This window comes from Camelina sativa, chromosome 15 (assembly GCF_030686135.1).
Source record: "Camelina sativa cultivar CO46 ecotype springtype chromosome 15, ASM3068613v1".
In the NCBI taxonomy this organism is placed as follows: Eukaryota; Viridiplantae; Streptophyta; class Magnoliopsida; order Brassicales; family Brassicaceae; genus Camelina; species Camelina sativa.
Genome location: NC_141894.1, coordinates 7,068,010 through 7,091,530, shown reverse-complemented (window position 1 = coordinate 7,091,530; position 23,521 = coordinate 7,068,010). Strand labels below are relative to the sequence as shown.

Here is a 23,521-nt window from a genome sequence, read left to right as displayed (position 1 = left end):
ATGTTTTTTTGTGTTGTTCAAGTTTGAGTTCTAATCAAATATATCATCCGTAATTTGAAATAAAGATAATTAGTTTTAATTTCAGTTTTGGTTTGATTTTTGGATTGATTTTCGACTAGCTTTTGTTTTATTTTATTTGCTACTGATCATGTCAATTTGAAATAAAACTTATTTGCAGCCACCATGTAAACCAAACTCCCAAAATATTTTAGTCAATGGCGCTCTGATTAGCTTCGACAAACAAGCTAAGACGATAACCAATGTATATTATGTTAGAGTTCTTCATGTTATATACCCATCTCCAAAGTTAATCTCGAATCAATGACTTCAAGCGAAGTAAACTAGTTTTCGAATGGGTTCGACAGACCCGCATTGTTGGGTTGTTGCTAACTATCTATAGCTCAGCATACCAATAAAACACAAGAAGTAATGATGGGGTTTAGAGACGTGGGGACACAAGAGGAGAAAAAAAGATCGACCGTGTGTATGTGTTTGAGTGTATGTGGGTTCAGTCTTGTCTACAAACTTTGATCGATGGGTTGACAGAAACTAGTTGGGCCATGTGAAATTATATGATATACAACCACATAAAGAGAGAGATGAGCTCGATATTCCCATATTTCTCGTTTGCTTGTAATGTTTCCAATGGCTAACAAACGACATTTGTACACCAAATATCATATTTATAAATTCCATTTTACATATTTTGAGTGGGAGCACAGTGTTTTGGCTTTTACATCTCAAACGCACCACTGCCATCTTTCAATAAAAAAATATATTATCAATAAGCAAATATGATCTGAACAAAAATCTCATCTAAAGCCATAATTTCACCATGAGATTATCAATTAATCTTTAAAATTTGGTTCATAGTTTCTCTACCCCTTATTATACCATGGTAGATGATATAATAAGCAACAAGAAAATATATCATCTACCATGGTATTATCAATAAGCAAAAAAATATATTATCAATAAGCAACTATGATCTGAACAAAAATCTCATCTAAACCCATCAAAGTTCATGAAATTTTTGTATCAACGCATCCAATAGGTGGCAATATACCAACAGGCTGAGACGCATGGTGAACCAGCGATGAAGAAGCGTGCGGCAGATAAGCGTTTTCCCTCTCATCCTTTTCAACAGGACGGCTGTCAATCAAAAAACTCCTCAACGCCAGGATAAGAGCAGTAGCACAAGCCCACTTGGACGTAGAGGAGGAAACTAAACTGTCACAAATTTGGATTGTAGAAGTGCACATACGAAGGCACACAAACAACACACTCTTGTGTTTAAATGTTTTAGTATGTTCTTGGAACAAAGGTTAGCTTAGTTAGTTACTATTTCCACAAATGTCTTGACTCGACATTGAATACCTTGTCAATGTTTCTAGGCATGATAATCAATATATTTTCATGCATATAATTTGACTCAAAATCGATTTTCCATGTTTCTGTTTTTGTTTTTCTAATGAAAGAAAAAGAATAAGCTTCTTAATAAAATAAAATAAAAAAATGAATAGGATTTGATTATGATGCTTTATTTTTGCCTTTCGAACTCTGGTAACTCCACCCATTTGCAATTTGGAAAAGGTCATTGAAACTTGAAAATTATTCGCAGGTCGTCAAATAATATTATCTCGACAAAAAATAAGGCTTTTTCTTGACAGCAAAAATAAGGCTATCTGCACTACAAGAAAACAAGGTCATAACTGACAGAATTTCTGACGGTTAATATTCTGTCGGTAATTATTGACGGTATACTGACAGCTTTCTGACGCTTTAAGAGTTTGTTAGTTTTCCGTCGGAAATTTACCGACAAACAAAGTCTGTCAGTAATCTGTCAAAATTTCCGACGGATTACCGACAAACCACTACCGTCCGTACTTTCCGTCGGAATATCGTCGGTAAATATATCCGTTGATGTTGTCGCTTGTATATTATTCGATTTTCGACAGATTTTGCGACGTGAATTAATTTACAGCCGTCAGAAATCCGTCCGTAAACTTATCCGTTATTATAGCCGTTTTGATTATTCGCTTTCCGACGGATTTCTGACAAGTTAAATAAATATCCGTCGGAAATTCGTCGGTAAATATATCCGTTAATGTAGCCATTGTATAGCCGTTGAAAATTTCAAAATTACTGACGGATTACTGACGGATACGAAATTTACTTTTTCTATAAAAACGAACCACTCCTTCTCATACTCTTACTCATTTTTTCCAGAAAATACAAAAAATGTCTTCTTCTTCTTCTTATTTTCGATCGTGGATGGACGGACCGATGCTCAATCCAGAATCAAATTTATTGAATGATGAGTATGCTCGTGGTGTAGGCGAGTTTATGGAGTTGGCATGTCAACAACCGATCGTTCTTCAAACCCGTAAGTTGAAATGTCCATGTTCGATTTGCCGGAATTCTCACAATATTAGGATTGATTTAGTATGGGGTCATCTTTATTCGAATGGTTTTATGCCGGGTTACAAAATTTGGTTTCTCCATGGTGAAAGACCAGAGTATATTAGTTCTAGCGAACCATATATTGTTGATAGCGTAAAGGAACCTAGAACAGAAGTAGATTATGGTGTGGGTACTATTGAGATGGTGAATGATGCATATAGGGAAAACATGCAATCGATGGGTCAAAATGTTGATAGGTTAGAGGAACCTAATGCAGAGGCATGCAAGTTTTTTTCTATGTTGGACGCAACTAAGCAGCCGTTATACGAAGGTTGTAGGGAAGGTCATTCGGCTTTATCATCTGCAAGCAGATTGATGACCATAAAGACGGACTACAATTTGGCTGAAGAATGTGTGGATGCGATAACAGATTTTGTGAAAGACATTTTGCCTGAAGATAATCATTTTCCAGGTACATATTACGAGATTCAGAAATTGGTCGCCGGTCTTGGTTTGCCGTATCAAATGATAGATGTATGCGAAGATAATTGCATGATCTATTGGAGAGAAGACGAAGATAGGACAAGGTGTCGATTTTGTCAAAAACCAAGATATCAGGAAACAGGCGGTAGGGTTCCAGTTCCATATAAGCGGATGTGGTATTTACCGATCACAGAAAGGCTGAAGCGATTATATCAATCTGAGCGTACGGCTGGTCCAATGAGATGGCACGCAGAACATAGATCAAACGGAGAGATTACGCATCCTTCAGATGCAGAAGCATGGAGGCATTTCCAATATGTGTATCCAGATTTTGCGTATGAGCCAAGAAATGTGTACCTAGGATTATCTACAGATGGTTTCAACCCATTTGGAAAGCATGGAAGGCAATATTCGTTGTGGCCAGTAATCGTAACACCTTATAACTTACCGCCATCTTTGTGCATGCGTCGAGAGTTTCTTTTCCTTTCGATTTTGGTTCCCGGTCCAGATCATCCAAAGAGATCTCTTGATGTGTTTCTGCAACCGTTGATATATGAGCTAAAAATGTTATGGGATCATGGTGCTACTGCAATTGTCTCCCTCCGAACCGGCGACTTCTTATGGCGTAAGTTCTCTCTTTTCTAATGAATTTCTTAGGTTTGTTAGATTTCGTAGTTGTCTGTAGAGTTATTAGATTTGATGAATTGGCTCTGTTTGGGTGTTATTGATTTGAGGATTTGGATTGTTAATTGGATAGCATTAATTAAATTTTGATGAATTGAAGTTTGATGGAATATAAATTGTTAATTGGGTTTGATGAATTGATTTTTGTTAATTGAATTATGCTAGAAGATTGTTTCTAAGTTTTGTTGTTTGTTTGTTGAAGGAACTATGGTTCTTATGTTGCAAACACATCTATGAACCAAGCTAATGGAGAAGCTAGTGCTTCGCAATCACCTAGCAGCGCCATCCCGGATTCTCAAGGTTCAGAAAATGTCCCAGTTGAGATGAGCATTGAAGAATTCGTTTCTCAACCTGGCCGATCACTTATCCCCCGCTTAGATCCGTATGGTGCTCCAGGGACAACATGGTTTCGTGATTCTCATAATGGCATCACAAAATCCATTTTGCATATGATGTATGGAATCCTCAAAACACCATATGCAAAGTTTTCAGTGATGCCTACAAAAGAACAAGACATTTGGTTTCGGCAATTTGCGGTAAAGTTTTCAACTTTAACAACTTAATTATATAACATTGTTTTATATATTTTTTGCTAATGCATTTTCTTTATATTTTTAGCAAGATTTCAATTGGAAACCAGAGGTCACCAACCAAGTTCGAACAGCATTCAAGAAGTATGCCGCACTACGATATTCTAAACAATTGAATGAGTGGAAGCAATTGTGGAAGAGAGGAAAGGTGCCAAAAAATGTGAACGAGGATCTCTTTAAAGGTTTCATTCAATATTGGGGGGAACCATCTACAGAAACAATATCCTCCCAATCTTCTCAGAATAGAAGAAGCCAACGTGGCGGGTTGGGTATGGCTACCCACAACAATGGTCCAATAAGCGCTCATACTCGACAAAAGCAACTTGTAAGTTTTAAGATTTTCTATAATTATTTTCTTTATCATTAATTAGAATATATTTACATAATTTAAATGTTTCTTTTAGACTGCTAGGGATGGTGTGGTACCAGACCATATTACTTTGATGGAGGATATGCACACCAACAAAAAGACCGGCCAATTACAAGATGGTAGAGCAAAGCTGCTTGTTGAGAGTTCAAGGAAGCGGGAGGAAGAGATGCTACAATCTCTTGATGGATCGGAGTCTACGGTTGAATTTAGAAGAGAGAAAGCAAACGAAATTTTTTTCGAGGTAACATTTATTTTTAAAATTTTTGTATTACTTTTGTTTTGTTTTAAAATATTCAAATATTTTTAAAATTGCATGTGTAGGAAACTACTAAAACCAAGGGAAGGGTTTTTGGACTAGGAAATCTCTCCGATAGAAGTTTGGTTTCTCAATCATCGGGTTTCTCATTTGCTCCCACCCGAGAGTTCCAACAAGCTATGCAAGAGAAGGATGCTCGGATTGCAGCTTTGGAAAAGGAAATGGAAGAACAAAAAACGGAAATAGAAGAACAAAAAGCGGAGAACAAAAGAAGAGACGAGGAGTACAAGAAGAGGGACGCAGAGTTAGCAGCGTTCATGAGTGAGATGCGGGCAAGACATTCTGCTTCTTAGGTTTTCTTGAATCTTTGTTTTCTTTTTGGAACAATTATTTGTTTTCGGTTATTAGAATATTTTTCACTGAAAAAATATTTTCTCTCAAACTTTTAACTTTCTGAATATTTTCAGTATTAAATTTGTATTTCAGTTTTAATAAATATTTTCAGTATTAATTTTGTATAATTATGCTATTTAAAATAAAAAAATAAAAACTTCCGTCAGAAATCTGTCGGAAACAACAGACATTTTCCGATACATGCCGTCGGAAATCTGTCGGAAACGACGGACATTTTCCGATATTGTTTCGTCGGTAATATCGTCGGAAATATATCTCCGATGGATGTCTGACAGAAAATTACCGACGGGCTTACCGACAAACCAGTATCCGACGGATTTCCGACAGGTTGTTACCGACGGATTACCGACAAACCGACCATCAGTATATCTGTCGGTAATCTGTCGGTAAATGCTTGTCGGAAATCTGTCGGTTATTACTGACGGATTTCCGACAGATTTGTTTTTCCGACAATTTAGAACCGACGGACGCATCCGTCAGTAATTTGTCGGTAATGTGTGTTTCCGACGGCTTACTGACGGTTATGCTCGTCAGTTCTAAGCTATTTTCTTGTAGTACTATTTTATTATTATTTTATTATATCTAGAAAATTCATGTGCTTCTACTCGAGTTTTGATCGGAAAACTTTTTAAGTGATTGTGACATGTCTCATGTTTCTTATACGTTAGGTGGTTATCCACGATTCTCTTGCTTATGTTCTCGGTTAGTTAATAAAATAATACAAATCTCAAGGATCATAATTATGTTCTAATTCTAAATCCCTTATACATTATTCACAATACGTATCTTCCAAAGAAAAAAAAATTGTCAGTATACCTTTTTATTAAATGGACGACCAAATAACAATTAAATTACAAGCATGTTCCCACATCCATAAGCAGCATAAACTAAACTATGAAACCGCAATTTTTATTCTTTTTAATTGTCAGTATTTAAAATCTCATATATAAAGCACACATAATACAGGCCAGAATCAGGAGAATATCAGAATAATTTCAGGCAATAATACCAAGTATATATGATGACAGAAAAAAGAAGGCTCCTTGGTCTGATATGTAGAAATACTGATGAAATGGTTAATGTTAATGGAATATACTGATTCATATATGAGTATTTATGTCAAATTTTAGACATATTAGTAACTAGTAAGGCCGTAGAACATATTATTGGTTATGATGTAATGTTTAAGTTTTTCTATCAAACTAATAAAAAAAGCTTAGATTGGAGAAGTTGCAGAATAACTTCTCCAATTCTAAATTTATATTTATCATTTTCATTGAAAAACTAGAATTAGTAGCAGCAACTTTTGATTCTTCTCGAAAACTTTTAACAAATTTTATAAAAAACATTGTCCGACAAATAGGCAACAAGCTATAAAAGGAAAGCACGAGTGTTTAACGGACGCATTAGTCGAGCAAATTGTTTATTTAACTCAGGTATTATTTTTTTTATTTTTTTATCATAATTATAAGGATATATAGTCGTCGGATATTGAGGGAAAAAATTATGTATCGCTATAAGATATGTTCGAATATTTTCATGTATCTTACTAATTATAAAAACATATTTAAAACAGGGGAAATAAAACAAGTGAACGGCGTCCGATGGAGAATTCTGTTTTAAAATACGCCGAAGTAAAACTAGGGTTTGGTTCCATATATCTTGTTGGGCTTTTTCGGATTCAGTAGCTTCCAACCCGAATCTGCCGACATATGGTCTGTTTCTGCGGATATAGTGTTTGATTAAATATAGTTTTTCCTCTTAATTAAATAATTTAGCCGTTGAGAAAACTATAATACATGTGTACACTTGGTGTAATATAGTCTAAAGCACAAAATAAGATCTAAAATACTCTTGATCTTCGTGAAATCCGATGCGAAGAAACGCAGTTTTTGTTTCGAAGAGTATATCGAGCCACTCTTTTGTCGTGAGAACTAATTAAAAGCAGACAAAGTAATTTAATTTACATCAAAAGATTGTATATACATAACATAACAAATTAATAGTTGAATAATATAGTTTAACTCGATGTTTGCAAATTTAATTAGTGACTAATATTTGTTACTTACCTCGCGGTTTATCATGAGCAGTTTCCCACCAGATTTTGGAAACACTGAGCAATAGAAACACGGCCATCAGCACAAAATACAAGAGTTTGGTATCCATTACTCAGTTGAAGATATGTATGAAGAGAAATGATGATACGAGTTTATTTATATACAGACACATCTTCATATGTTACAATATTATAGTTGATGATTATTGACCACGTCAAAACTAATTTTCGTCCTTACATTTACCATCAAGGCGCACGATACAAAGACTTACTATTTATATTTTTGTCACGATACGAAGACTTACTTTTGTCCCGACGTTTAACGTCCCTTAATGCCCATTGAAAAAATATGTACAATTTTTTGTCCATTGGACTCTTCTACCAATAGCGCGTTTAGAGATATATATGCACGCACAAAGACTGATGTGGTATAAATCTCAACATGTTAATAAGATAAATTATAATTTGAATAGACGTTGTGAAAATCAGAAGCCAAGAGACCAAAAGATTTGAAATCTTTTATATATTTTGTTGGAAGTAGATTAAAAAAAAGCACTCTAAGCTTAATTGATGCATCATTGATTGGTATTCAATCTAATTATATTGCTGCTCTTTCGAGACTGATTACATAGACATCAAAGCAATAATCGAATCGCTTGATAAGTGGCCAATCTCTTTATGCGGAGCTAGCAAAATTTCCCCTCACTTTTATGCTTTTCCACAGTTTTTCCTCTCTCTTATATCCCACGGGCCACGGCTAACAAAATTTCATGCTGATTTCCTTACTTTCGTAACACAAGGATTAAAATATTATTTTCACATATAATTAAGCACTACCGTGCCATTGTGGTTGCCTCATGCAACATGTCCTAGTTTAATGTAAGAAAATTTTGTGTAGCATGGTATTCCAAAAAAAAAAATGGTTAGTGTACTAGTGGAGTGCACATTATTCGTGATAACGACTAGAGGAGTACCAAGCTTCAACCGATTTGACCGGAAATAGAGGAAGATACAGCAAAAAAGAAAAAAAATTGCAACCACGCGATTCCTTTTGAGTGTCGGGGTGATGGCAAAGAAAAAAAAAAGTGAGTGTTGGGTATCTCCTCTCCACATTTTCTTAAGGATCTAAAATATATAAAATGAAATGGTAGCTAATGCCTAATAGCTATATGGCCTATTTTCTTTTACATTATCTTTGTTGCTTCTTCTTTGTTTTTAATTGAAACCCATGAGATGGAGTTGAGCCCTCAAACCAAATGAGCTCCAAAATCATACACTTTATAAGTAATTTTGCATAATTGCAAATATGGTTGGTTGTACATAAATCACGGTTCTAATTTTTATTTTGTGATCGATAAAATTAGATATATCACGCTATTTTGCGTAAGCTTTTCACATTAGAGTCTAGTATCAAAATCAGAACACCTTTTTTAGGGGCTTTTTAAAATAGTAAACACTGTATAAGAAAACTAAAAGGGGATTTAGAAAAGAGGTAGCAAAACATGTAAAAATAAAATCTCAACGATAGGATTTAAGAACAGAGCCACAAAAGCTGCATACGATTGCTCTCCAGGATCGACAGTAAATAGGAATTAGACAGAACCTCGTCGAAGTCTTCATGTCGGCTACTCTTGCTCCACGACCACACCGAGAACACATTCCCGCCGCCGGTTTGCTCCCTTTAACCTTCCTCTTCTGGTCCACCAAGAAACAGAAACACACCATTCTCGTTGTTCCTTCAAATAAGAAGAAGAAAAAATGAACTTGAAAGAATAACCTTATAGTGAAGCAGGATTGTGATCGATATTGGTCCTAAAAAAGTTGTGTTTCTTGAAGATACACTTGGGTTAGAAATACGCAAGATAATTTATTTTGTGATGCACACGTGTTAGGCGTAGAATGAATTTGTTAATATATAAGAATATGATTCGAGACATAATATTTATAAGTTATAAGAGATTTTTTGTTTTTCTTGGCGTGCGGACACACACGTACAACCCCCAACCTCTAACTGAATTCTTCATTTCATTTTTGTTTATGTTCATTTCCAATTTCGATAGGGTCTCCCATTTATATTTTAATTCCTATATTCTCAAGGAGAAATGATACTGTTTGTTACGCTTTCAGTATTTAATGTATTGTTGTGACGTTCTAAATCATAGCTAACGAGTTTTTGATTCTTGAATAGTAAACTGATTAGTAAATTATTTTTTGGTTTTTTTTTTTTTACAAGAGTTGTGTTGCATATATGTTATTGCGTGAAGGCGATATAGGTCATTGATGAATCATGTACTGGGTTCCTGATACGTGTAAAACTATTAGTTGGAGGTTGAGTTTATCATTGTTTCCTTATCGAAAATATGGGTCATGCAAAAAAACCCATTCTCCCCACCTTTAATTGTCAAATTTTCTCATTCCATGCATATTCTTAACATTTAAAGCACAGAAATAGATATGGGCCTGAAACATAAGTATTAAAACTCGCCATGTCTATGTTATTGGGCTAGCTTACACTAAACTCGAAAATCTACTATTCTTATTATACGCTATCAGAATAGTAGAAACAATAACAAAGTTGACTAATGGCTAAGTTTCACGTTAAGACAAGCTAGAAAGTGTTAGGTAGTAATAATAATCAAATAGGAATGTTAGATAAATAAAAAAAAGTTGAGAGAGTAGGGTTACTACTAGTCAACGACGGGTTAGGTCGTTCTGCGTCTACCAACTAATCAGGTTGTTATCGTAAACTATTCTCAGATTTTAAAGATTCTCTCTACGGCTGCTTTTGAGTTTTGGATGTTTATCATTTTACATATACGTCCTTACATCACTGGCTGTTTTGCATTTTGTACGCCAACAATATAAATTGCTTTCCTAATATCACATGCTTTAACATAACTTACATGACAGGTTGTTGATAAAGAAAAATATATAAATGAAAAACAAAAAGCAGAACAGGTTACAATCTTCTTTTTTTTGACAAAACTAACAAGGATTAGTATCGATATCAAATTCATGTTTCCTTTTTTCTTAATAATTTTCAAGAAAGAAGAATGGATGGAATCTCAAATGTCACATTCATGAAACAACAAAAAAAATGACGTAAAGTAAAGGAAAGACAAACAAAATTTTATTTTCTTATGCATAAATATATTATTTTAATAAACTGTTAATTGGTTTCTCTTTTCTCTCTTAGAGCATGTGCATTGGAGTGTGTATGTTTATAGAAGAACTGTTTCATATACATTGTGCAGAGTGAAACATTTAAGGAGGAATGAGAATGAAAAAGATGTTATATGTTACATTGTGCAGAGTGAAAGAAACAGTTTTGGGTTCATGGTTCAAGTATATATGTGTGTGGGTTTGTTTTTCTTTGTCAAAGTTGTGTGTGGGTTTGTTTTTCATGTGACAGTTTCATGGTTGCTGGAATCGGTGGAGCTACTGCTACAAGAACACGTCTAGATATACTTTTCATCTCCATCCTCGTGATAAGCCTTGCCTGGACAATGCAGGTTCTCAAAAACGTTCAAGAAGTCGCCATTTCGAAAGCCACATATGTATACTTCAGGCGTGATGTGTTCATGAATGCCTGTGACGCTCTTTGTGCCACTCTGAAAAACTAGCTCGGGAGTGTTTGCATTGGTTCAACACTCGTTCCACTTATTGTACTCTTTAGGGGATCGATCCGGTGCTCTAATCTGCATGATGGGTGCGATGACGACCAGGACATCTATACAAGTACTCGAGGCTGCTTTTGGATTGCCAATCATATTATTTTGTCTGGAAACAGATATGGATTTGTTCATGTAGGAGCTTACAACAAAGGGTTTGTAAGGAAGAAATGATTTTGAAAATAATTTTTTTTTTCAGGGGACCAACTGTGAGAGACACCAATGCTCATACCAAATTTAAGAAACTCTGAAAATAAGATTAATATATCTGAGGGACCAAAATTTTGTCCCAACCAATGCCTATGCTCTTAGACAGTGTAAAGTAAAATGTTGATGATACAGAACAAAAAAATGTTATTTTACATATTGACATTTGATAAGATTTTAAAATATAAACTTCTCCTATAGCTTAGCTGGGTCATGTGTGAGTTACAAAAATCAAGAAATATATTGATAGCTCTGTTTGGGTATGAGGCATCCCGCATATGTGAACACACTGAACACCGACACTTCATTAAATGATACGATTATTAAAAATTAAGGTCTCACGTACTATACTCCTTCAGAGATTAGTCGTCCCACACACTGACACACAGCCGAATTATTTTATATTTATAGATAACTTTCATTTCTAGCTCTTCTGGCAACTTTTTTTTTTTTTTTTTTTGGCCAAAATCAAAAGAATATACAAAAGCCAAAAGAAGGGACGCGCATGTAAACGTATTTTTCTATTCTTTTGTAACACTATAACTTACGTATTGCTGACGATAAATTCTGATAGTTATATCCTTTTTATTAGCTAAGGTTTCCATAGTGGTCAGTCACTGGTCCATGTGATAATTACGGTACGTACAAAAGGTGCTTACTACAATCCACCATTTTATTGGACAGCCTTCATGCACTTTTTTCTTCTTTTTATCTTATCGTATTCAACATTCGTTCCTTAGACTATTTATTCTCTTGAAAACGCATACGCAATCGATTAGTGAAAGCAACTGAATCAAAACGAGACAGTACATCAACTAGAACTTGGTTTTGCGAGACTATCAATAGTTCAATAGTTTCGAACATCAAACCATCATTTCTTCGTCGTTGAAAATTCAACAGTTATATCTATTCGAATTTCAAACCCATAGTTTAATGATATATTTTAGAGTTTTTCTGTTTTCGAAAATAAAATAGACTTTTCTTTTGTTTTATACTGAAGTTGTGTTATGTGAAAGAAATTGGTGGTAGCAAGTAGGAACGTAAGCGTTATTTAGACTTTTAGTGTGTTTTGTTATTCAAAAAGAGCATTTAATAAAGCCGGTGGGGTTAATGCCTCTCCTTCTGTTTCCCATACTGATTTTTACGTTTTGCTTGCATTTCGTCAAACTATGGGACCCGAAAAATTCTATATTTGTAGGTTCTTTTGCATTAATACTAAAATAAAGAGTCTGAATATTCAGTGGGAAGTTTGTTTGAACATACTGTATTTTATCAAAAAGAGAAAGAAAGAAAAGCATGATCTAAAATATTTTGCTAATGATTATATATCTCTTTAATTTAACTTGTTGCCAATTGAGACAGCGCGTTGTTAATATTATTAACATCAAAAATAAAATACAAAACATATATGTAATAAAGTTTGGAATCTGGACGTAGTCGAGTTTGGTTTTAGAAATAACTGGAAAGAAAAGTAAGGTCAGTTTAGGTTTAAAAGATTCGTTGATGACCGGATTCGAAATCGATTTTATCCGTAATTTGTGTGATTATGAGAAATTATCGGATTTTGTGTTTCTAAAAGAGGCATACCTGTAAAAAGAATCTAGTTGTTGTCTGATCGTAATTTAACAATGGGTCTTTTCACGTAACAATAATACGGAGAATCAAATATGAAACGTGTCGTCATGATAAGTGGTGGGAGTGTAAGATGTACGGCTGAAACTTGGTGACTGAAAACTTACTAATTTACAACAACTTTTTTTTTTTTGTCATATGAAGTTTTTATAACTAAAGTAATATAGTAGTATGAGATTAACATAAATCGGCGGACGAAATTTAAGTCCCCGGAATCAAAGCCAAAGGAAAAATAAATTATTCTCCCCAAAGTAAGCGTAAAACAAGGGAAACTAGAATAATACAAATACAAAACAGAAAATTTAAACCCAAATTGCAATAGATATTAGGTAAATAAACTTTGCCTATTTACAACAACTTACGCTAAAAATAAACTTTGCCAGCTTACGCTATTCGGGATATAGGTAATAGGAGGTGTGAACTCATGAAAAGAGAACATACAATATCAATATGTAAACTTTGCCAATCTATGAGCCTTCGAGTTTACCATATTTTTGACTAGCTATATGTTGTAAATTGTTTCCTAAAATCAAAATATGAGTTTTTTTTTTCCACAATAAAAAAAAAAAAAAAGAAGAAGAAGAAGAAGATGTAGTCATATTGTCTTTTTTCTATTTCATAGTGTTTTTATTTCCTTATCTTTGGAGAGAATTGCAGGCGATGTCGAATCTGGGAACATAGTGCATGCATGATAACAGACATTATCTATGGATGATTCCGATCTCACGTCGTCTCTATTGGTAGCTCCACTGGCTAATTTGGCTATCAAAACTTCTTTTTTAATATCTGTGACAGTATTTTTACAATTTAATAAAGTGTAGAGATATTTCTACATTCTATAAAACAATATTATCTTGAAGATGTATACTTTAAATTTTTGTCGCCTTTATGAGTTTTATCATCTAAACACTGAAACGCGCTTCTTCTTTGAAGAGACTTTTTACACATGGTCTCTACTTTGTGTTCAACAAAATTAATGTTGTCTCGGTGTTCGAAGATAGTAACTGAGTATATAAAAGTCCCAAGTCAAGTAGTACACTCATTAGTTTGTGATCCTAGTATGTGGTAATAATATAGAAATGGAACTTAATTTCCGTTCTTTCCCCTTTATTACTCTATGATATACCAAATTTTATAAAAAAAAAATTTTTTGTCAACTAAATTTTTTATTAATCTACTTATTGTAGAACCAAAAGTAAAATACAAAGCTAAAGTCGACAAACGACATTAATATCTTCATAGTCAGTAAGCCGGCGGACAACATTTATGTCTCCAGAGTCTAAAAATAGAAATATTAAACATAAATTCTACAGCCAAAAACGAAAAGAAACAATATCTTAAACTAAAAACAAAGGTAACCGGCAATAAAACCTCAAAAGAGACAGTAGAACAAAAAAAACAAAGCACCCTTCTTATAAAGCACCAGCGAATGAGATTTACCAAAAATGTTCATGGCCAAACCGAAGTAACATCTACCACATTCTATCATGATGAGAACCGATCTCTCAAGACTTTATAAACCGGCAAGCAACTCACTTCTGGACGCGACAACGACGTTGGTACGCCAATGAACGTCAAACTAAAGCCTTTCAAACGCAAACAGATCTCAACAGATCTTAAAAGCAAGTACAAAGAGTGAAGCCTAACTTCTCAATCAACACCACTCTCTACGAAAACGACGCAATACTCAAGAAAGCTATCACAACACCGAACAACAGCAAGAAGACACAATACCAAATTTTATAAAATCAATCTATATAAAATGATAGATTTAGTTATATATTTTTTTTAGCGTAAATGCATAATTTAATATTTATTTACATAGGTTGATAATATTTGAATCTAAATTATCTGAATGTTTTGGATTATTTGAATAACATAAAATATTTGTTTATATTAATGACTTACTGTCACTTTTGGGTAATTAACCTTGCATAGTGCAATTTTTTTTAATTAGTGTTTACTGTAAACAAAGAGAAACAAGAAAAACGGAATTAGTATTGGTTAAACCAAAAAAAAAGCAGAGTACAAATACAAAATTACAAATCTTAAAAACATAATTCAATACAGTACTAATATCTAAATTGAATTTTAAAGAAAAAGGTTAACACTAATGATTTTTCTGTTAGCAACCTCCAAATTAATTTAAAAGAAAAAATCAAACGACTTTAGGTTTTTAAATTCAAAAAAAAAAAAAAGCAGTGTGGTTTGAAAATGCAGAAACCGACAAAAAGCATAGAGTGAAAAAGAAAGCGCGTGAAAAAAATGGTAAGACTAGGGGTGTCAATTGGGCTTTAGGCCCGCGGGCATAGCCCGTTATGTAGCTTAGCGGATCGGGCATGGGCTCTTAATTTGATGCCCAAAAAGTGGCGGGTCACGTGGACTCAGCCCGTTTGGTTTGCGGGTCAAGCGGATTGTGACCGCTGATGACCGCGGGGTAAACGGGCGGTTTGCAATTGTCACAGTTCCATCACTGATTCACTTCTATGCCAGTTCACAAGCGATGGTGCGGCACAGGGGAGGAGATTCGGGCTAGATTCGGGGTCAAATCCGAAGAAGACGAAAAAGGTACAAACACTTTCTCTCTCGCTGATCGTGTTTGTCTCTCAATTTCAATCTTCTGGGCTCATTTCTGATTTGTCTCTTCCCTAAATCCCTTGTTAGTTGTTACAACAACTACTACAAAATTAGGGCTTTAACGAGGAAGAACATCACTTTGAATCTTAAGGTTGTTTCAAGGTGAATGCTTTTTTTTGATTTTATGAGTTCTGGGTTTTGTTAAGAATCTGCTTTTATATCTTCTTAGCTTTCCATCTGCTCAAAAGTCTTGAAATTTCCAAGCAAGTTATTTACTTTGTCAAAGTGTTGTTGATCTTCTGCAGATCAAAAGTATGGATCTTAATTTAGATGAGAATGAGATTCTAAAGGCTCGAATCAAACAACTTGAACTTGGTACGTTTTCTCAATTTCTCAACTGTAGTTTCTTTTTGTGTATTTCTCTTGGTGGTACTAGTTATTTAGACCTTGGACATGTTTCTAGGCTTGTAGAAATGGTTTTTTAGTCTTACGTTTTTGCTTCTCTGCAGCCTTCTTCAAGTGTATTCTGCTGCATTTTGCCTTCTCTGATGCAAAAGATTATTTTTCTCTTTTAGTTATTTACTTGTGTTTTCTTCTAATAAACTTGATATTGAGTTAGTTTATAGCAAATGGTGTATGACGACATCATCACTTGTTACACTTTCAGAAATTCTTCCCTTTCTCTTTTGGGTTATGCACTTAATTTGACCTTGGCTACTCTGTGCGTTATGCTTTTGTGAAGATATTATCTATCATGGTTTTTTGAGACTCCATTTTACTTCTGCATCTTGATTACCTGATATATGTTGAGTCTGACCACTAGTATTTCTTATAACTAGAGCGTAGTGAACTATAGAAAGATATTGAACAGTTGTGCATGCAACAAGGTGGACCTAGAATTCTTGGTGTGGCTACTCGGATGCATTTCCAGAGGTGTCTTATTTTCTATCCCACTTCCTTATTAGATTTAAGTTCCTTATTCAGCAATTGAATGCTACCTTATTTTTCCCTTCACCTCATAGATATTGTTGGATATGGCTCTAATAGAACAGCTAGCTTGGAGCAGGAGTTAGAGAGCTTAAAACTGAAGTTGGCTCCTTGCACAAGAGAGAAAAACAATATTCAAGAGGAACTTGCAGAATCTTATCGTATGAAAGTGATTATCTTTCTAAAGAAGAGATGCCCGCGGGCATGCCCGTTAGTCCGCAAAGCTAGGCGGAGCGGGCATGGGCAGTGATACTTTGCCCGCCGCCCGTGGCGGACCTGTCCGCAGCGGATCACTGAAAATACGGGACCGTCACGGTCAGCCCGTTCGGGCGCGGACATGCCCGTTTGACACCCCTAGGTAAGACCAAAAGTTTTAGCAAAATACCCTTTTTATCGTAATTCCCTTTTATTTATTTTCTTCTTCTTCTTCTTCTTCTTCATAAGTTCACTCTCTCTCTCACAAGTCACAACCATGTTCCTGTAACGGACCTCACATCTTCTTCATCAGTTCATCCTCCTTGATCTAACTCTTATTCTCTCAGCTGGCTTTGCTTATTCCACCTCAAGAATTTGCTAAAACTTCAAACTCCTGAGATCTGAAAACATCTTGTTTTCATCGGTCTCTGGTTCGTCTGGTACTTGTTCTTTACTATCTTACTTTGCCCATTCGAAATTTCAAAATGTGACGAACTCATTCTTAATAGATCTGATTTTGTTCTTCTTGACTCGTCTCAGATTTGATCGGAATTTCGAAAACAAAAAAATGGGTAAAACCGCCGGAAACAGAGATTGGACTCAGATCTACGCCATCTACGGAATCGAGCAATGGCAAACACTCGTCTTCCTTCTCTTCCATGCTTTCTTCTTCTCTCTTCTCTCAGTTCTCTTCCTCATCTACTTCGACCAGATTTGCTTCTTCCTCGATTCCTTCTTCCTCTCCGGCGCTTCCAGGTTAGCCGCCGGTTTTACTGGCGCTGTCACCGCTCTCTCCGCCGTCTGTCTCCTCTTCGCCGCCGCTAATTTCGTCTACTCCGATGTTCCGCTTCAGTACGAGATGGCTCAACGCATGGTCAGCTCCGTCGGTGACTGGTCCTGTGTCAAAACCGCTCTCGATCTCGGATGTGGACGTGGTATTCTCCTCAATGCCGTCGCTACGCAGCTTAAGAAAACCGGTAGCTCCGGTCGGGTCGTCGGGTTAGACCGGTCTAAACGCACTACTCTCTCCACTCTCCGTACTGCTAAACTCGAAGGTAACAACAAACAAACATTTTCCCCTAAATCGATTTGGTGAAATCGAATTTGAGATTGATTCGAAAAAATTCGCGTAGGTGTTCAAGAGTATGTGACTTGCCGTGAAGGAGATGTGAGGACGTTACCGTTTGGGGATAATTACTTCGACGTGGTGGTGTCTTCTGTGTTCGTTCACACGGTGGGGAAAGAGCACGGTCAGAAATCGGTGGAAGCGGCGGCGGAGAGGATGAGAGTTCTCGGTGAGATTGTTAGGGTTGTGAAGCCTGGTGGTTTGTGTGTGGTTTGGGATCTTTTACACGTGCCGGAGTACGTGCGGCGTTTACATGAGCTGAAGATGGAAGATATCCGAGTCTCTGAGCGAGTTACGGCGTTTATGGCCGGAAGCCATATCGTGTCTTTCAGGAAACCTAGTGAACTCGTCGCCGGACCCCGTGAAGTCCGTCTTGATTGGAGATGTTGACGTGGCGTACAAAACGGCAGCGTTGTGTGTTTGGTTCGTTATATAGGAAACGGCACGTAGTCCAAGTCTGGAGGTTTGAAAACTATAATTGTGATATATTATTAATTACGAATGTAAGTCATCAAAACGTATGTTGTGGGCGTCTGGGGAGGCGAAGCGGAACCAGATGCTTTGATGAAAGAGGCAAAAACGCTGCGGTTGCGTTTACAGTCTTGTATTTATATATAAAAAAGCTTTAGCATATTATTAACGGTGAATCTTCTAGTATGTGTGTGATTAAGATATGAGAGCTTTTTACTGATGCGTTAGCGTTTTCAAACGCTGGTACAGTGGTACAAAACTAACGTCGTGGAGGTGGGAGAGTAGTAGCAAAACTGTGTAAACGAAAAGATAAAATAAAAAAAAAATTCGACCTTTGTTTGAGTGAATTTCAAGAATGTCGTCTATGTAGATTTATCGTTGAGGCATTAAATGACCAGTCATTGTCACATCACGTCAATGTAATATCTGTCCCCTTTATTTATTATTTTAATCTACTTGGGCCACGTTTGGGCCAAGCCTTAAAAAAGCTACTATTAACTTCTAAACTTTTTCCGTAGAACGAACACACAGACACGGCAAAGCGTGCACAAGCGAATTCTCAAAACGTTGAGTTAATATACAAGAAGCAATGCCGTCTGCAGTCTGCAAAAACAAACACCACGACGTTTTTCTAAACTTCACAAGAAGCCACGTGTATCCATTCATGTAGATACACGTAATCATATCGAAGATGAGGCGCGCCAAGATCGCTCCTTCTCTCTCTCTAATCCTTTTGTCTCTCTGTAACTTGTAAAGCTTTTCACTCACAACATCAATGGCTTCTTCTTTGTCTTCTTCCACCATCGGCTCTCACCGGATTTTATTTCTCCACCCTTCACCTCTCAACCGTAGATCACTCTTAGTAAAACCCAAATTACCCTTTAATCGAACCAATTCTGGAGATTTCCGCATGCGTTTGCTTTCTACATCCAGTAAGATTGGTAACACTAAGGTCAGGTTTTAAAATATAGTCACATTAGGGCTTACTTATTATATTGTTCTTCATCTCTAGGCAGAAGATTCGATTTTTTAGGGTTTTAGTGATAAAAACTTTCGTCTACTGAAAAGTTTTTTTCAGCAGTGCAGGAAATTATACATTCTTACGAGTCTTCAATTGATTCAAAGGTGAACCTTTTTGAAGCTGGAACTAAGAAACTCGAGAAATTAGTTGCAACGATTTTGATATTTGTTCAAGTTTGGTCTCCAATGCCTTTGCTTGGTGGTCTAGACTCTGCTTACATTTCACCTGCAGAGGCAGTTCTTTATTCTCCGGACACGAAAGTTCCAAGAACTGGTGAACTTGCTCTAAGAAAGGCTATTCCTGCTAATCCAAGCATGAAGACTATACAGGCTTGTCATACACTGTCTTGGACTTGATATTAGTTAATTTTGGTTTTGGTAATTAGTGATTACTCATTGTGTTGTGTACTCTATTTTCGTTGCTTAGGCTTCATTGGAAGATATATCATATCTTCTGAGAATTCCGCAAAGAAAGCCTTATGGTACCATGGAGAGCAATGTCAAAAAAGCTCTAAAGGTAATTAAAGACTCTTGATTGGTTGGTTTTGAAGTTACAGACTTAGTTCGTGATTTGTATTATGTTTGCAAGAATAGTTGGAAGCACAAGATTGAATTCTTTGACGAAATTGTTTCAGGTGGCTATAGACGATAAGGATAAGATATTGGCTAGTATACCAGCAGACTTGAAAGACAAGGGTTCAGAGCTGTATGCAACTATGATTGACGGCAAGGTACGTAGGAATTAAACCGCTACTCTATTTCAAGTTGATGGACAATTTCTTAAAAGTTTGGTGAAAGATGATCTGGTTTTGTTTGATGAAATGTTCTCTTAGTTTGCAGCTAAACTCATTTGGTTTTGGTATTAGCGGGTATAAAACCTTGTAATCCTTTGTTTTATAGGGTGGACTTCAGTCACTAATAACATCTATTAAGAAGCAAGATCCTGATAAAGTGTCCCTTGGCCTGGCAGCATCACTAGATACTGTTGCGGAATTGGAGTTATTACAGGTACATGCAATTCTTCTGGCCCATCTCATCTCTTCTGGGTATGTTGAAAAACATAAGCACAAGATTTAGTTGCTGATGTTAGAAATTGTTGTTGCAGGCATCTGGATTGTCATTTTTACTTCCTCAGCAATACTTAAACTATCCCAAGTGAGTCCCATTTCTGTTTCTCTGAGTTAGACTCCTCTTGTTAGCTGCAAATAAAACAGATCTTCTGTGGAACTATAGGTTAGCAGGTAGAGGAACTGTGGAAATGACAATTGAGAAAGGTGATGGTTCGACATTTTCAGCTGAAGCTGGGGGTGATCAAAGAAAAAGTGCTACAATCCAGGTATCAAAGTTTAATGTTTTCAAAGAAAAATTGCTGTTCTTATATTTTGCTCCACAATCTTTCGAGATGTTCGTTCACGAGACGCTGCTTTGCTTATATTATGGATTCAGATCGTTATAGATGGATATTCAGCACCCCTAACAGCAGGGAATTTCGCAAAACTGGTAAGGTAGTTTACTCTAACTTTAACCTTTGTTAGCTACACATCTTGAACCTAAGAAGAGACTATACTCTTAAATCTTGAAATCATGTGGCACAAACTGTTTGCTTCTCGGAATTTTCAGGTAACTAGCGGTGCATATGATGGAGTCAAACTCAATACGGTGAACCAAGCTGTTATCACAGAGGATGGGAGTGGTAAGGTGGAGAGTGTTAGTGTTCCATTGGAAGTAATGCCTTCTGGACAGTTCGAACCTCTCTACAGAACCCCATTGAGTGTTCAGGTATAACAAAAATGCTTCTACTCTCAAATAGAAACCGGCAAAGCTGACTTTGTTTTTTTTGCATTTCGACTTTGGAAGGATGGGGAGTTACCAGTTCTTCCTTTATCGGTTTATGGAGCTGTTGCAATGGCTCACAGCGAAAACTCAGAGGACTACTCTTCTCCTTACCAATTCTTCTTCTACCTATACGATAAAAGAAACGTATGCATCACTCCAAAACTTCCTTAGCTTGATCCCATTTTAAAGCCAAAGGAGCTTCCTTCTGAACTTGTTTTTAATTTGCAGTCTGGCTTAGGAGGTTTATCCTTTGACGAAGGGCAGTTCTCTGTCTTCGGGTATTGGCTTTAAAACGTTCCTTACTCGAAATTGCAGAACTTGAAGTTGCACTTGAATTGATGGTTTTGTTGTTTGCTCCAAAATTCTACAGATACACAACAGCAGGTAGAGATATTCTTGGGCAGATCAAGACAGGAGATGTAATCAAATCTGCAAAACTAATCGAAGGCCAAGATCGCCTTATTTTGCCTGCTCAAAACAACAACTCATCCACTTGATTCTTCCTTCCTTCTTTGTATCCAAAAATGTTCTAACACTTATCTTGTCCCCGTAACAGAGTGCTAAGTTTCAAATCTCTGCAATTGGGTCTGAATCTTATTTGATTTCCAACATTACAAGAAAAGAAAAAGAAAAGCCTTTGAAGTTTATTTACATTCAAACAAAACAAAAAAGTTCTCAGTTTTATGATATCAAACAGAAGACATTTTACAGAGCCGGCTAGGTGTTGGTCGGAAGTTCAACCACCGGAGATTCATCCGCCTGATCGGAGGCGTTAAAGCTCTCCTTAACACTTCTTTGCTACCGTCACTGGCCTTCCTCATAAGCCTCTCATCGCTTGGCACAGCAAACCCGTGTCGTGCACACTTAGTCGAGCCAGGCCTTCCAGAGCACGTGCAAGCTACTCGAACCCTAAGACCTGAGCCATGATGACTCCTCCTTCTGACCCTGTCTGTCTCGGATCTTCCAGGCATCTCAACGCCTTCTCCTGATGGGATCCTCCTTCTCACAACCTGCATAAGTTACTATTGTTCTCTCTTTCTTACATAGAATTGTGCAAGAAACGTTTCTTTATAAATGAGCTGTGTGTGTGAGAGAGAGAGAGAGAGTCAATGAGTCTTCTTTCTTTATATTAATGTGGAGCTAGAGAACAGCACCATTGACCTGGTTACATGTTTTATTGTAATGGAGAGGTTGGTCTACTTTTCAAATTCCGAATGCTCCCAATTTGTCAAAGTTTGAATGTTTGACCAATTCCATTTCACCAACAAGTCAACGACGCATCTTTTGAAGATCAAAGTGAGAAACTTCAATGCCTTACCAAATGAAACATTACACAGTATAAGAAGTACTTTTCTGCCAAACTCTTTCTACTACTAATATACTAATTCTTTTAACAGCTTTACAAACACAATGTCCAAATCTTTCTATAATAGGATGGATCCATTCTACTGTAGAGCTTAGAGTCTTAAGACCATACTGGGAATAGTTAGTAATTTAGTGAGGTCCATATTAAGTTTCCCACCTCCACAAGAGGTCCATTTAACTTTAAATAATTGGTATAGTCATTATATCATATTGGAATTTTTTTGTCAATGGGATTTTGCATAATTTGGCTATTTGGACCTCCTCTAATTTTGTTTCCCTTTATACCATTGTGTGTGGGTCATTAGTTTAACTTTAAGCTAAAATGGAATGTACTTTGTAATTCTAGCTGTAATCCTAAATAAATTTGCGCCAAAATAGAAAACAAACAAGTTTTGTTGTATTATCCCATGAACGACTCTTCGTCCTTTTGAAACAATAAGAAGATGAAACTGTTCGTCCATGACATTATAAAAAATATCATTTGTTGCAAATTTTAAATCAAAGACTAATTTCAACATTATAAATATAAAACAAAACATCAATTCATACAACATTAACATGATTAGCAAACAGGTAGAAGGCGGATCCCATCAGGAGTCATCATTTAGATTGTACGTCCATGACTCCATCATGTAATGATGACTCACACAAAATAACTGAATTCGTGAACTAAAGTGTTTATTATCCTTCTACAAATAATAAATATCTTTAAGAAAAAAATATATAGTTTGGAGGGTTTCTAAAAATTCACTCCTATCGTAATCAAAAGGATCGTCATGTAGTCCAAATAGAGAGTTGAAGACAGCGTTGGTTCATATTCCCCGATCCGTCTATATTTCATCTCTTCATTATCTCTCCACCAACCAACCCTTATTTTACCTTCATTAATATTTCATCCCTCACTTTTTTTTTTGTTTTTTTCTTTATCTAAAATCCACAAAATATAAGTATCGATCATCACCCAATTTATTACATATACACACACACATACACCTTCTGTTTGTATGGGGCAAACTAACATCATGATGTGTTTATGAGGTAAACCAATTGCAGTAGTAATAATAGATTGATGCCGCTTTGGTGCTCTTTATCTTTCATGTTTGTTGTGGTTGTTATTAACAATTGTTGTGGAACTAAATTTGAGTTGGATGTTCTAAAAGAGATATTGACTTCTTAGG

General features: G+C 36.0%; 4 protein-coding genes across 5 annotated transcripts; 2 read left to right on the top strand and 2 right to left on the bottom strand.

Annotated features, from left to right (window-relative positions):
* Nucleotides 1-6,937: 6,937 nt before the first annotated feature.
* On the bottom strand, nt 6,938-9,118 carry LOC109129247 (uncharacterized). Its single transcript, XM_087487886.1, has one exon. It carries the CDS (start codon nt 8,979-8,981, stop codon nt 8,775-8,777), a length of 207 nt encoding a protein of 68 aa, XP_087344012.1. The 5' UTR covers nt 8,982-9,118; the 3' UTR covers nt 6,938-8,774.
* Nucleotides 9,119-13,982: 4,864 nt separating this feature from the next.
* LOC104745858 (uncharacterized) lies at nt 13,983-18,291 on the top strand. The gene is made up of 4 exons (XM_010467221.3): nt 13,983-15,034; nt 16,689-16,965; nt 17,066-17,580; nt 17,659-18,291. The coding sequence occupies exons 3-4, from the start codon at nt 17,094-17,096 to the stop codon at nt 18,039-18,041; spliced, it is 870 nt and encodes a 289-aa protein (XP_010465523.1). The 5' UTR covers nt 13,983-15,034; nt 16,689-16,965; nt 17,066-17,093; the 3' UTR covers nt 18,042-18,291.
* A 504-nt stretch (nt 18,292-18,795) lies between these two features.
* LOC104745856 (peptidyl-prolyl cis-trans isomerase CYP37, chloroplastic) lies at nt 18,796-21,625 on the top strand. Of its 2 annotated transcripts, none has more exons than XM_010467219.3 (12): nt 18,796-19,074; nt 19,209-19,472; nt 19,570-19,659; nt 19,778-19,873; nt 20,043-20,150; nt 20,248-20,297; nt 20,376-20,478; nt 20,589-20,642; nt 20,763-20,921; nt 21,000-21,122; nt 21,207-21,256; nt 21,349-21,625. In XM_010467219.3, exons 1-12 carry the CDS (start codon nt 18,898-18,900, stop codon nt 21,473-21,475), a joined length of 1,401 nt encoding a protein of 466 aa, XP_010465521.1. In that variant the 5' UTR covers nt 18,796-18,897; the 3' UTR covers nt 21,476-21,625. The 2 variants fall into 2 exon arrangements, 1 of the variants encoding a protein (XP_010465521.1); XR_015581933.1 differs by having other exon boundaries at nt 18,800-19,074; nt 20,589-20,647.
* LOC104745857 (uncharacterized) lies at nt 21,551-22,117 on the bottom strand. The gene has a single exon (XM_010467220.3). The coding sequence runs from the start codon at nt 21,992-21,994 to the stop codon at nt 21,668-21,670; it is 327 nt and encodes a 108-aa protein (XP_010465522.1). The 5' UTR covers nt 21,995-22,117; the 3' UTR covers nt 21,551-21,667.
* Nucleotides 22,118-23,521: the final 1,404 nt, after the last annotated feature.

Coding starts and splice junctions, on each gene's coding strand:
- LOC104745857 (XM_010467220.3), bottom strand. CDS start 21,994: ATGCAGGTTGTGAGAAGGAGGATCCCATCAGGAGAAGGCGTTGAGATG.
- LOC104745856 (XM_010467219.3), top strand. CDS start 18,898: ATGGCTTCTTCTTTGTCTTCTTCCACCATCGGCTCTCACCGGATTTTA. Junction 19,874..20,042: donor CAACTATGATTGACGGCAAG/GTACGTAGGAAT, acceptor TTTGTTTTATAG/GGTGGACTTCAGTCACTAAT. Junction 20,922..20,999: donor GAACCCCATTGAGTGTTCAG/GTATAACAAAAA, acceptor CGACTTTGGAAG/GATGGGGAGTTACCAGTTCT.
- LOC104745858 (XM_010467221.3), top strand. CDS start 17,094: ATGGGTAAAACCGCCGGAAACAGAGATTGGACTCAGATCTACGCCATC. Junction 17,581..17,658: donor CCGTACTGCTAAACTCGAAG/GTAACAACAAAC, acceptor AAATTCGCGTAG/GTGTTCAAGAGTATGTGACT.
- LOC109129247 (XM_087487886.1), bottom strand. CDS start 8,981: ATGGTGTGTTTCTGTTTCTTGGTGGACCAGAAGAGGAAGGTTAAAGGG.